This window comes from Buteo buteo, chromosome 8 (assembly GCF_964188355.1).
Source record: "Buteo buteo chromosome 8, bButBut1.hap1.1, whole genome shotgun sequence".
Taxonomy (NCBI): Eukaryota; Metazoa; Chordata; class Aves; order Accipitriformes; family Accipitridae; genus Buteo; species Buteo buteo.
In genome coordinates this window covers 16,709,183-16,723,787 of record NC_134178.1, presented here as the reverse complement: position 1 = coordinate 16,723,787, position 14,605 = coordinate 16,709,183, and the positions used below count along the sequence as shown (strand labels likewise).

The 14,605-nt window shown below is 41.2% G+C and overlaps 1 protein-coding gene across 4 annotated transcripts; it reads left to right on the top strand.

The window, feature by feature from the left end:
- The first annotated feature begins 70 nt into the window (after positions 1–70).
- Positions 71–13,942, top strand: IL10RB (interleukin 10 receptor subunit beta). 4 transcript variants are annotated; one of them, XM_075033803.1, is made up of 7 exons: positions 1,160–1,345; positions 3,449–3,572; positions 4,887–5,056; positions 7,264–7,430; positions 9,101–9,251; positions 10,776–10,821; positions 13,184–13,327. In XM_075033803.1, exons 1-7 carry the CDS (start codon positions 1,297–1,299, stop codon positions 13,188–13,190), a joined length of 714 nt encoding a protein of 237 aa, XP_074889904.1. In that variant the 5' UTR covers positions 1,160–1,296; the 3' UTR covers positions 13,191–13,327. The 4 variants fall into 4 exon arrangements, 3 of the variants coding, with proteins under 3 accessions (XP_074889904.1, XP_074889903.1, XP_074889902.1); XM_075033801.1 differs by having other exon boundaries at positions 1,165–1,345; positions 10,776–10,933; positions 13,184–13,942; XR_012651285.1 differs by lacking the exons at positions 9,101–9,251; positions 13,184–13,327 and having other exon boundaries at positions 71–1,345; positions 4,887–4,989; positions 10,776–10,919.
- The last annotated feature ends 663 nt before the right edge of the window (positions 13,943–14,605 follow it).

Below are 14,605 nucleotides of genomic sequence, written 5' to 3'. Positions count from 1 at the left end.
GCTCCTATATGCCTTTGAAAAGCTACATGAGTTAGCCTGCTAAGAATTTACTCCCTGTGGGAACACTTAGGTATCACAGCTGAAAAAAACCATCTTTTTTCACCTTGTGTTGATCTGCTTAGGTACTACTTTTCTGCCCACAGGCAGTTTCAGGCTGCCATGGGTGGCAGTCATTCTTTTGGTCAGGATAGCTGAGAGTAATTTCTAAGGTGCTGGAATATATTCTGCTGCTGCACTACTGTTAAGAAATGAGTAGGTGTAAGTACCTGACAGTTTGGCTATTGACAAGCTAATTATTTGCAGATTTGTGCATCCTTAGAATTAGTGAATGAAACTTCCGCTCACACTGACCCTCTAAGATGCTGCTGTTTGTACAGTGTAGCTGGTGTGCACCTCTCCACAGTGGCAGAAGTCAGGGGAATCGCTCATGCATAAGCGAAGGCCGTGGGACTGTGCCCATCCTAGGGAAAGCCAAACCAGCCCTGTAGCCTCGTTTAATAACAGGAAGTGACAAAGGGGCCAGAAACAAATGTACTAAACCCACACAAAGAACTGGTATTTTCAGTTGGCAAGAGTAATAGCTTGAGAAAGAACCCTTTTTACTCTGTGAGTAATAAAACTGCTCCGCCTTCCCCCAGTTTTATGCTGATTTTGATGAGGGACACTGAACGTCCTGCTACCTTTGGTGCAGTCAGAAGATAAACCTTTCCTCAGGTAACATTTGTATTGCGGGCAGTGGGAATTTCATTCAAGGTCAGGTTTGAGACTATGTGTCATCTGATGTCTGTCTATGTATTAGTTATTTATCCACTTTATTCTCACCTCCCGTCTTCCCAGCTGCCAGGCTGTATGCTGAAGATGCTCTTTCAAGATTATGAGTATCCAAGCAGCCAGGCATCTAACTACTATGTTTTAAACCACGGCACCCATGACCAGCTTTCCACACCTGCGGGGAAGGTTCGGGTGCTGGCTGGGTGTGCTCCTTCCGGACATGGGAACGCAGCCTGGCGAAGGCGGGAGGCTTTGGGAAAAGCTGGGCTGAGCCGACCGGGGCACGGGCGATGTCCCCCGGCGCTCGGAGGCGGTCAGACCCGTGGGCGGAGGGCGAAGCCCGCCGGACCCGGGGCGGCCGCGGTGCCCGCCCGCCGCCCCGCCCCGCCCCGCCCGGCCGGGGCAAGGCGGAAGGGTTTCGGGGCGGCCCCGCTCCCCGGCCTGCGAGGGCAGCAGCGCCCGGTGCCATGGCGCGGCGGCACCGGCACCTCCGCTGCTGAGGGGAGGCCCGCGCCGGCAGCCGCCATGGCCGCCGCCCTCCGGTGCGCCCTCTGCGGCTGCCTCCTGCTCTGCGGTGAGTCCCACCCGGGCCTGGTGAAGTGGGGGGGAGGCGGCGGAGGGGCCCGGCCCGGCCCGCCCCGCCCGGGCGAGGGATCGGTCTCGCCGCGGTCCCCCGCCTCGCCTCGCCTCGCCGCGGGGAGGGCGGGGGCGGGTGGGGGGTGCCGGGGCCCGGGGTGGCGGCGGGGGCGAGGGTCGCTAGAGGCGGACGGCGTCGTTCCCGAGGGCCGCGCTGCCCCGAAAGCCCCCGCGCTTTTTTCTCCCCGAAGGCTGCGATTGTGCCGGGAAACTGGAACTTTCCTTTTCGGTTTTGGACGCGTGCGCAAGTCCCGGTGAGGAAAGGCACGAGTGGGAGCGATCGGCACCTGGCTCTGCAGATCCCAGCGGGAAGCGGCCGCCTCTGGCGGAGCTTGTGCTGCTCCGGGCACGGCCGGAGCCCTCGGAGAGCTCTCACGTCAAGTGGCCCGGGCCATTCGTTTCCCAAAACAGGCCGTATCCCGGACCGTGATGTGAGCGGGCCGTGTACGAAACTTTCGCTTACAAAGTACGAAACCACAGAAGTGTGTTCTCGTCTCTTTGGGTCCGCAGTGCCGAATAAAAGACCTTACCCGGTGGCTTTTCAAGTAGAAGACGCTGTCGGAGAAGCAAGCCTTCAAAGGCATCCCGCTTTTTGCGGGGAATTTACAAGCCTACCTCAGGCCTTTGGAGGGAGCTTCCCGCAGTGTGGCCAGTGCCCTAGCGAGGGTCCTCTGTAGCGAGGACCAGGTTGTGCAGGGGAGGGGACATCAGACACCTTGCGCTAGCCAGGCTTTTTTTCAGCTGTGTTGTTCACACCGAGTCTCTGCAGTCTGTTCTTCCTTAGCGTTCTGCGTACCGGGGGTCTTGCAGGTAGGAGAAGGCGTGGGAGCGGAGCCCAGAGGTGCCTGCGGAGGGGCACGGCGTGCGCGCGGGCAGAGGTCTCCGAGGGCCAGTGCCCGAAGCGGGTCTCGGCGAGGGCACCGGCGCACAGGGACGGCATCTCTCAAGGAGGTCTGGGCGCAGGGGAGCAAGCAGCTTCTGCTTTTCCGATGTGAAGTGTGTTTGAGTTGATTTGTTGGGTGCAAGGCTGACATCGTAGGAGTTGAGTCTGTGAAATAGTTTTTGTTTAAGCAGGGTTTAGGTTTAAAACTCTCGTCTGCTGAAGGTGGGTAACAGACACATCAATTTCGTGTATTTATGCATCAAGGTTAGACATATAAAATAGGTTATTTATCTTAGAATGTATGTCATTAGGTTTTACTCCTGGGACATTTAAGCACCAATCTGATCTGACAGGGTTTATTTGCAGTGATCGTTTGTGTTGCGATAATGGGCCAAAATCTTTTCTATTTTAGTTTCAATACCAACAATTATACTAAAATAGTTAGATCATAATAGTAATGAACTGGTCATCAATACTACTTTAGGGTTTCCTTTATTCATTTTTAATAAAGCAAAACGATTGTGTTTTCGTCAGTTGTAAGGAGTGCCAATTATTGATACATTTATCTGTACAGTATATTTAATAGCTCCCTTGCCTTCGAAGGTGCTTCTTGTTTATCTCTGTTTTTCAAAAGGGTGGCTTATTAACAGAATGAGTAAAGCATTTTAAATGGTAATGCTAATCCATGCAGTGATAATAGAAACATGCTTGTGGTGTTTTTTTTTTAAATTATTTCAGTCTTATACCCAGGTCTATGTAGAAAGACTGTTCATGTTCCTCTTCGGGGGGGGGGGGGGGAAACACCAAAAAACCAAACCAAAACCAAATCAATCCACACACCCATGTTATTTCCATAGTTCTACTGGAGCAGTACTTAGAAAAATCTTATTTTGACAATCTCAGTGAGAGTTCATAGCACGTAGCCTGATGAGCCCTAAGTCTTAGACAGTAACAACTTAGTCATGCATAATAAATGATGATATCATAAAGACTGTACTTACTGGAAATCATTGATGCTGGCTAATTTGGTTTTGTTGCATAAGCTCAGAAGTCTGAGGCAAGGGAGAGAAAGAAGGCTGTTATTAAGTTTTGGATGACTGCAAAGTCACTGGAGGAACACATGCCAAAACGTTTGTTTGTTTTTGATTGCTCCCACAGTATCTGGAATAGTGCCAAAGCCCCAAAATGCAAGAATTATTTCGGTTAATCTTCATAGCACTTTACGGTGGGATGCACCTAGGTTTCACAAAGGGAATATAAGTTACACTGTCCAATCTAAGAGGTAAGTCTGGGGGAGTTGTACTTTCTTTAATTCACGTTTTACAGCTGCATGTGTTTATTTGTTTCCTTTTTTATAGGAAGATCAGTAGCTGTCCCTTTCTTGTAGCTTGAGAGAGGCTTATTGTCTGAGCTAAATAACAGGGCAGAGGCATTTTCTGCACATTTCACACCCAAGGCAGCTTTGTACATACTTTTTTTAGAACCGGAAACACATTTTAACGTTCACTGTTATTAGTTCTGTGTGTGTTTTTTCTCTATCATGTAACTGTTACTTGCGATTCAAGAAACTTAGTCCTGCTGAGCATTAGGACCTTATCTGATCTTTCACTCCAGCAGCATTTTGTGCTCTGCCACCAATGCAGCCAGCTTGCCTACACCCTTAGTGGAAATGTCCAATGAACTGCAGGCTGGTGGCTCGTCCGTTCAGTGCCTTAAACTTAGGACACGTTTTCTGAGGTCCCCTTTTGTCAGTTTTGGTGGGTTGCTTTAGCTTTGATTTGGTTTTCCCACTGTGTCCTTCCGAGTTGGTCTTTCCTGTTAGGAAAAGTGGTCTGTGTGCTTGTATCGAGGAAGTTGGCCGCTTCCCCAGCCCAGCAGTGAGCTTCCTGCCTGCCTCCCTGCTTGACGAGGAAACCGTGTGATGGGCCAGAGGTCTCGCGGCCCTGCTGAAGGGTGAATTCTTTGGCCAAGACAGGGTAGGATGTAAAGCGGAGATGATGGCACCCACAGGCAGGCGTCTGCTGAGGAGAAACCCCCAAACTGAGGGTTTGGGCCATCTTAGTCGAAAGAAGGTTTTTCTGGGTTCTGGGAGCAATTACCTGTTGATCACTATGTTCCTAGGTGGGCTTTTGATGCAAAACAGAAAGAATATAATACATTAAATGGTTCCCAGTCATTTCTCTATTTTCTCTGGCTCTTCCTTATATGCATATCATAAGCCAGTTCTGAACAAAGTCTGAGTTAGATAGCAAAGCCATGCATAGTGGTATTGTCATAGTATTTGCAGACTTGTTTGATAACTACTGTCTGTTGAATCAAGTTCTGTAACCACTGTCAAGAAAAGGGCATCTATTTACTGAATCATAATTTTAATCTCTAACTTTATCACAGATTTATAGTTGCATATAAAAGGCTTAATGTACGTGTACACACTAGTAGTGATGTTTCTTATACACTGGATCTAATTTTTCTTGTTCATGAGTCATAACTGGTGGTATTAACAAACATATGCCACTTTTTCCAGTTAATTGAGAGGACAGACATTTAGTCAGTTATAATTCCTATATCATATACATTTTGTTTCTCTTCCATACAGCGTCAATTTCCCTGGAGACACATATGAAAATGTGAGCACAAACTTGAGACTCACAGAGTGCGATGTCTCTTCCCTGTCTGCATATGGAGACTACGTTTTACAGGTCAGAGCAGAGTCAGAAAATAACCATTCAGACTGGGCAACCGTCAGATTTAAGCCAATGGATGACAGTAAGCCTTTTCTAATCTTCCACAAAAAATATTGTCTGCTATTAATGCACCTTTACAATTTGGCTCCATAAGAAACGCCATAGCATGCAGATAATTTTTAAATTTCATTACATTGAACTATAAAATCTTAGTTGTAACACGTTCATTTTTTGAAGGCAGAAGTTGCTGTCAGAAAGCATAGCAGGTTCACTATTATAGCTAGATGTTAGTATTGGTACTTGAAACCTCTTTTGTTGGCAGTTTTAAAAAAATGTACATTTTTCTCTTAAAATAAAGATCAGGGGAGCTTTTCTTCAAGGAATCAGACTTCCTGTATATCTAAATAAGTTAAACTACCGTCTTCTTCATTGCTATGTCAGGCAAAAAGCTTTCTTTTTATTTTTTTAATTAAAACCCAAACAAACAAAAAAACATTTTCACAGAGAAAGATTAATTTTTAGTCAAGAAATCTTCATTGCACAATATTGCCATTCTCTTAGTGAAGCTTTACAGTCTTTTGTGAGAGATGATTTAGACACTGCCTTGCATTAGAGTGCACAACAGAGATGTTAATCATGTTGCTGTCACCTGAGCTTGGGAATGAGAGGGTGTTTTTACCCATGAGCGTCCCTTGTTTTGTACATTCTTATTCCACTCATAAGCAAATTCAAATTATTTTAAATTATGTAGTTAATGTTACCCAAGGCTTTTCTTCTCCTCACAGCTGTTAATACAAGACCATGCAGGAAGCATCTGTTACACCTCATCTTTGAGAAAAACTTTTGAAAGTAATTTTTTTTTCCTTGTTCTGCCTCCATTTGCTTGAATTTCATCATTCTGTGCATTAAATTTTAGAGTGTGATTTTACAGTTTACAGCCTTGTTTTTCAAAATGCTTTTATTAGTTATCTCTCCAAAAGCATAATGTTGATATAATTTAATTTGCCTAGAACAGAATCACTGAAACATGGCATGGAAAAAAAAATTACAATGTTGCAGGTATAAATTACTTGCCAAAAGAAAATGTAATACAAAAAGTATGGCTGGATTTTCAGAGTAGAGAGCAAACTTGTAAATCATTAACAGAGTTGTAGTTCGACATATATTTGAAAGAGCATGTGGCCTTCAGAGCAGGCTTGGCTTTGGAAAGGCAACTTATTCCTGAATGGGAAATTCTGGGTATAAAACTGCCAGTAAAGAGAGACCTGGGAGTACTGGCCAACTGGCCAAATCTCTGAGGAGGACATGAGGATTTTTAATGTTGTCATAGCTGATCTGAGCAAGGCATCGTGATAAAAATATTCGATATTCCTTTCTGTGTTATTATTTCTGCTAGTGCTTTTTTAATAAATTCCACACTGTATTGTAGGAATAGCCTAAGAAAACCAGAGTAACCAAGACCATCCTCACGTTATTTTTCATAAGTTCAACAACATATTCATAAGCATTACATGAATGTAAGATTCAGCAAGCAGGGTTGTTTTAGTTATAGAAGTGTATATTTCTAGAGGAATGCAAAATTGTCTGTATATTGAGCTCTTCCTTTCTTAGACACTTTATAGCGTAACTGTAGCCAGGCAGAACTTTAGTACAGGCAGCCAAGGCAGAGTTATTTGCTGTAATTGTAGGAGACTTTAATGGAGAGCTCATTGCTGGCACAACACAGTTGATAACTAAGCTACTCATGAAATAGTTTACATAGTGGCACAAAAATGTAATAAGGACAAGCCATTTACAAAATGCGAGAACGTAATATTCAGTCTAAGGAGAGCAATTGGTAAGACATGCAGAAATAATTCAGATGCTTCAGTTTTTCAAAATTATCACAATGAAAGAAACATTAGAACACTTCACTAGAGGGCCTACTCAGAAAAGACAGATGTTGTGACAGCTTGGCCCAGAAGGAGAAGTGAGGAATAACCTACAGAAATAGTCCTTCCTCTCTCAGGAGTCACCGCAGCTGGTAAAAGAGAACTGAGTTAATTTACTGTGTGGAAAATGTAGTGTGCAGTAGTGTCTATTATGTAACTGCAAAAATAAACCCCTTTCAAGACCAGTTCTACAAGGAAAGGATTTATTTATGCCTGACCCATGAAAGGAAATTGCTTTCTTCTAATAGATAAAATTATTTGAAGTGTGAATTGTTACGGGTTGTATAAAAATACCAAATTGAAAACAATGTGAAACTGAATTCCGTTCTTTCTTCTCTTCCACCATTCTAATATGCAGCAGTCATTGGGCCACCTGATGTAAAAGTGAAGTCAGAGTCTGGGTCCCTGCATGTGGATTTCCCTGGCCCTTTTGCTGAACATGAACATGACAGGTGGCCTCTAAAGCAATACTACGGCTCATGGAATTACAGAATACTGTACTGGAAGAAAGGCAGCAATACAGAGGTAACTTCTGCTTCCTGGGTATTGGGACTCCATGACTTTGATATATGCGTTTCTTGGTAGAATACCGTACTGACGAAGTTCTGAAAGCTAATGGTACTGAAGTAAAAATGTATCTCTACTAATTACAGTGTAATAAAGTCTGGTCACTAAAACTACTACTCAGAGCAAATGGCAGATAGCTGTGTAGTTAAACAGTAGCATGGATATAATTTGCTCTTTCCATAATTAGAAATAACTGCTACATTATGAGAGTTTATTCCCTCAGTTTAGTGATGTGTTTATTTGCGACGCAGTCTTCCCCGCCAAATCTCTGTATTTCACACAGACAAGCAAGAGTAAACTTCGAAGCTGTAACATCAGCAGTATCTGTCATCATGGTGATAAGCTGACTTAGTTTCAAATCTTAGGTCATTAAAATACTTGTGCTCTTCGTGGGACTTTGGGCTTTGACTATCACCATGGATGAGGCCTTATATTAACTGTGGTCACCTTCACTTCTTCAATTTGTATCAGCTGTAATTCGCTTTCTTCCTTTCATGGACAGCCTCTTCCACAGACAGATGTGTTACTTGGCTGAAAAGACTTCTCAATAAAAAATGCATGGATAAAGATCATAAATAATATATTAATTATAGGGTCATGAGTTCTATTACAGGCAAAAAGGAAGCCCTTTACTGGAAGATACCAGCCACAGTATAATTAGTGCTTTGTACATAGTACAGTTTTCATATAATAGGACTCCATTACATAATTCTGATTTGTATTTGTTACACCGCAAAATTCTTTGGCATTCAATTCCAGAAAATGAGGGATCATCATTTCCCCAAAACCAGACTGGTTTTCAATTCCCAAACTACAAGAAATGAAGGTGTTTATGCATATGGGATGCAAACTTAGACAGATTACCAGAGAAAGCAGGAACTTCAGGTACAAGTGTTAAAAGCACACCTCAGAGCAGAAGTCTGGGAAATTTCGTAGGGATCAAAGAAGCAAAAGACATAGGCTATGTAACTTCATAGGTTGTTTTTTGAAGTAGACGCTTGCTCAAAATGTTGACACCTAGCTATAGAGTCTTCTCACCCCCAAGAAAGAGTCTGTTACTACGTAATGGGGCATGTTGTAGGGATTCCTATGTTCTGCAGGGACCGTATAGTTACAGGGACATAACCAATCATGCCTCTAAACAGCAAGTTGCATCTGCTGTCAGTCATCTAATAGCTTCCACAAGCCTTTTTCTTTGTCTTTTTTGTTTTGTTTTAGTTTGGTTTTGTCTAGATCATCCATCCTACTTGCTCTGTCTCAAATTGAATTATGTTTGCCTGTGACAGCACTCTTAGTTGATCTCATGTGGTTAAGCAATTGTTTCTCTCTGCAAGCAGATCTCATTTATCACATCTCTGTAAGCCTCTTTAGCCTAAAAGTTCATTAATGTTGCTAGAAGCAGCCAGAAAGTCAGTGGTGTGAATGGTCTCACACTCTAACCATAGCTGAAATCAATGTAGAGTTATCAGTTATGTGATGCAGGCAGGGCATTTCATTCTGCCTTTAAAAGCCTTTTTCACATTGCGGCTGTAACTGCTAGGATTTATCCTACTAAATGGAATTTGAATTACTTAGCTGGTCCATTCACTGGACTTGTGCTTTTTTTCTGTATTCTTCTCTGTTATTAGGTAACTCACATAGATACTAAACATAACTCTGAAATATTATCTCAGTTGGAGCCGTGGACAATATATTGTATTCAAGTGCAAGCAGTTATCCCTGAGTGGAACAAAACAGGGGAACTGAGCAGAGAGCTTTGTGAGCAGACAACCCACAACGGTAATACCTGGTGCATCACGGTGGGACACGCGCTGTCGGGAACTGGGAAATACGCAAAGCCATTCAAAATGAAAGTCGATGTAACGTGTAAACCTTCCAAAAATTGATGTGTTTGTTACTTCAGCATTGTTTGGTGGTTAATACCTGTCTGCTTTTGGAGCAGAGGAGTTGGAAACGAAGTGAAAACTACAAGCAATATAGCACCAATGGCATGATGCTTTACTTTGCTGTAGAGGCCTCTGCGTTCCTCGTACTCTGCAAATCAGAGTTAAATGGAGCATAGGCTCTTCACTGATCACACTGTGTGAATTTCTTCTACCATCACCTGTATTCATTATTCTATGAAAGCCTTTGTTCCATACATTTGTAACTGCTTCATCTGTGGTGATATCGCCAGTGTCTGTCACGAGGCTAGGCCATGATCCTCTTTCTCTGTGAAACACAGCAGTTATTAATCAACAATATAAACAAAGATTTTGTTTAAATACTTTCCTTCTCATTTTGAAGGCATTTAAGTACCAAAAGCGCTTTCCTTTCCAGCCATGACACCTTAACTTCTGTCTGTGGAGACCAGCAATAACCACCATGACCCTGTTGTCTTAGCAGGGAGCTTCACGTCCCTAATTAAGAGAAAGGATGGGGTCCTAGATACTGTCTTTTTCACATGCATAATGTGTATTCCAGCTAACTTACACCCTCAGATAACAAGTGAAAAATCAGAGGCACAGACACAAGTTAATGAGGAAGCTATCTGGCAGAAGCCTGGGGAAGCTACTGAGCTAACCTGTTTCTCCTATGTTTTTCCTCATAAAATGTTTCCTCATTTATTTTTCCCACATGTATATTATCTGCATGCGCTGCAGTTGAATTGCAGGTGGGTTTTGGTGGTGGTGTTGCTTGTTAGCTCGTGGCTAGAACAGTGCCTAGCAAGCATAGGTTGGTTTAAAACATTTATACAGTGATGTATGGATATATCTTCATTCCCATTGCCTGTTACAAAATCCCCGTGCATGACAAAATTTTTTTAAAGGCTCAGTAGTTTAGAATTTTACAGACTTTTGTGCCCTGCAGTCTTTACTTTGCTGCCATTTTTACAGATTTCTTTAAGAGAAAAGTGGAAGCCTATACTCTGGTAGTGTTATGTGTCAATTCCTACACTCGTGAAACACCAAAGAGTGTACAGTAGCTTTGGTATTGCCTTGTGGATGGTTCTGTTGGTCTTTTTTCCTTTAATCATTTGGCTAGTATTGCATGTAGGGTCACCAGTATGTGTAATTGTAAACGTCTAAATATAATGGCTTGTAAGCTTACTTTCTTGACAACTTCCTCAGCCTATTCAGACTAAAAATTTAAGGGCTAAGAGGTCTTTTGCATCTGGAAACAAAGACTTATGTTTGCAGTTACAATTTTATAATAATTTGGTTGGTTTTTTTAATTCCGTAGAGAAAGTCATAATTTGAAAAGAATATATTCAGAAATTAATAGTCACGGTTTTAATTATTTTTTTTTTCTTGTCTCTTGCAGGTGTAACTCCTGTGTGGATAATTGTGACCGTTCTTATAGGATCAATGTTGGTCGTTGTAATATCTGTTCCTGTTTGTTTCTTTTCCTTTTTGTATCTCTATCGACTCACCAAACATGTTTTCTGCCCTTCATATATTTTCCCCCAACACTTGAAAGAGGTTTGTTTTCTACCTAACACAAAATCAGCTTTTTCAGCAGAACCACATGCTTTTTGAAGGCTCTCTGTGCCAAAACCTTTAGAGCTTCTTTTATTTTGCCTTCTTTCATTTGGACCTGATGGTTAGCCATCTGTAAAGTGTGGACTATTCTGAGGGCATTTTAGACTGTAAGGAGCAATGCTGGTTACTTGTTGTTATATAGTTGTTATGTATGGTAAAATTCGCTCTTCTGCCAAACATAAAAATCCATTCAAATAAGTGTAAAGGAAGAAGTCATGAACTTTGGAAAAAGCTGACAAAGGAAGGTACTTTTCAGCATGAGAAAGGTAGTGGAAGTTAGTTCATTTAATATTTAATTTCTGGCATTATAAGGTCATAAATTCTGCATGAATGTTACCTCAGGTTTTTTCACCAAGTTCTGTGGCGCTGCACAGACATAAGTAAGAAGCAGTGAAATTAGACTTCCTTTTGAAGTATACAGATGTATAATAAATTCTAAAATACTGTCATTTTGAACTGTTCTGCACAGAATGGTCGAAAATATTTAAAACTGAACAGTTTAAAAACTTGGCATAGACTTTTATTCCTAAAGCAACTGCATAATTTGTAATAGGAAGCTTTATATGGCTTAGAAACAGGATGTTTTCTTTCATTTTAAAGTGAGAGAATAACAGGTGTTAACCTTCAGTTCCTCTTTTTAAATAGCAAACTGAGGTATCTGTCTCCCCTATCTCATTTTAGACTTAAAATTGCACATTTGTTCTCCTGAAACAAAGCTCTTTCACAAATATAATAATGAGTTTTAACTTAAGTAAAGTATGTAGTGAAGTCTGAAAATTCAAGATAAAATGAGAGCAATGTTAGCCATTACTGTAGGGGAATGTCACTGACCTTGTTACCCATATAGCAGCATAAAAAGGCTGTATCAGAATCTCCTCCAAGAAACAAGGTTATACAGAGTGTTACATATGCCAAAGTTAGCAACCTATACTCTTCTGAGTTTCCTGGTTTCTCTGGGTCTTTCATTTTGACTCATTTAAAGTTTAGCAGACTAAGGCTTTGCAGCTGACTTAGCAATTGTCTTGTGCTTTAAGTTGAGCGCATGCTCAGCACACAGTAGTTTGCTGAACCTGGAGCTCAGCTGTTGGTAAGGTAGCATTGCTCTGATCAGTACAGGATGTGGTCAAATTTCATTTTTCTTACAGGTTTCTCATAAGGGAGAATTTTCATTTCGTGCTTGTAGGTTATAGTGGTTAATCACAGTAATCAAAGGTCAGTCATGCTTACGTAAAATGCCACTTATCAAAGGCATTGATTTCACTACATGAACATTTGAGATTACAGGTTACTGATAGAACATTTCAAATCACAGTTTGCTAGAAAAAGGTCTAATAGTAATAATATTAGTATTTATTTTTGTAATTACAGTGAACAGGACTCCTGATAGAGCAGCTTGTTTCTTACATAAAATGCACTAAAGTAATAGACAGGGGTCAGGTCACAGGAAGAAAAGGCAGTTGTACTTCTCCAGCCCCTACTAATAAAATGAACTGCCACTTCAGCTGCCAAAATGAGTGGTTGACATGTTATTACTGTGTTGAGTAGGTGTGCTGTTCTTATGTTGACATTCAAAATACAGTCATGACATCGTGCGAAGTCCATGTTGATTCTTGAGGCTGGTTCCATCCTACCAATAGAACAGGGAGTGGGAGGAAGTTGTGATATTTCGGTACTAAAATTAAGTCATCTTTCTCACTGAACTGCGTAGCCCCGCAAATCCCCTTTGCTCTCCTTTACTTGACTAAATGGTTATGGTTTATGTTGACATTTAAAGCATCACTATTTGATGCCTGAGCAGACAGCTCTCTGAGATGGCAGGAACAATTCACATCTCTTGGAGCTATTTGACAAATATCTCTGTGAACTCCTTCACCTACAGTCAAGTCACCATTCTTAGTTTTTGTTTCCAAACAAAACCTATGTATTTTATTTTTTTAAGAAAGTTTATATTCCAGAGAAGTCACTAACCCCAGGGGTATCTTCCTGCAAATAAAGGCACTTCCGACTTGCTTCTAAACCTTGCACAGGATGTTAAAGTGAGCAGAGAGGTTATTACATTGTCACTATTCTGGGACTTCTAAGGATTGAGAAAACCAATTGATGTGTGGAAAACAATATAAAACGTATTTCTAAGCAAACAGGATAGTATGACTGGTGCAGCCTAATTCTCATTTCCTCTTTCCTTCACAGTTTTTGAGTAAGCCTCCCAGTGGTGCGCAGTTTTTTTCTCCTCTCCCACAAGAAGAGCATCTTTTTTATGACAAGCTAACTGTCATTTCGGAAGAATCCAAAAATAACAGTGATGAGACTGGGGATGAGGCCAGCAAGACAACAGAGCACCTTCAGGACTCTGAACAAGAAGATTCTGATTCAAGAATAGTACCAGCTTCAGAAAAGGCCTAAATGCACTCCTCGTACTTCACTCGGACCAAAAGAAAAACAAATGGGCTGTCAGGTTTATCTTCTTATTGCTGCATTCTTAAGACAGTAAAAATTCATAAGCGAAGATGTATACACAGACTTTTCAGGGAATCATATTATTTTTTTAAAGTACAAGAAACTTGACTATAAATGAGGAATTACATGATACGTAATTTTTGCCACTGGTTGTAGTGGCTCACTGTTAAGTTGTAGCAATACCTTGGACTGTATTACAACATTAATTTAAAAAGCAATTATATATATAATACTAGTTAATTTAACTTTGATGAACTATTTATTGCAAAAGCTAATCAAAATGATATATTGTATAAGGTTTGTAAAAGAAAATCACATTTTGTAAAGAAATACCTGATCTGACTTATTTTTTGTAATCAGAAATTGTGTGTATTTCTTAAGGATGTCCCTCGTGGCGTAATCTTTCTATTGAATATTTTTTTACCTGGTGCAAACTGTAAAGTTATCATAATGATATGAACTTGGTATGAATAAACCAAACACAAATATTCAGTGTGTTTTGCATTGCAAGGTGTTACTCATACTTCATCGCTAAGAATAATGGGAACATACCAGTGCACTGCCAGATAGCCCTGTATGTTCAGATATTGCTTAATCCCCTGAGCTTCTGCCCTGCATTTTCTATGGCTAATTAAATTTTGCCTACCTGGTCCAGAGACCACTGAAGTCTGTGGAAAACTTTGCAGCTAAAGTGGGAGTTGAAAAGTAGGTTCATTTTATTTATCTACTGATACAAATTCTTAATTCAAAAAATGTAAATCCAGGTTGATGTGGCTCCCATGCTACATAATACAATCTCACCTGCATAGCCATGTTCATGCATATGAAGGTTATGTCCACACCAACATTGGGGCATAGAGTGTGACCTTTGCACTGTGCACTAATTTTGAGAGTGACGCAAATTTTTTTGTATGTATTATTACATGAAAATGAGAGTGAAAAATTAAATTCTGTCAGCAAAAGTAACTTGCCATGAATGAAGTTGTGTGTAAATCATAACTTGATGTGGGAATTGCAAATTTTTTGGCTATGGTTTTGAGGTTTGTTACTTAATTTGTAAATATTCACTTCTTGGGAATTGCTGCAGGCAGAAAATATAAGGAGAGCAGACATTGATTCTTTGTACCACCCAGCTATATGTAATCTGCACATGTT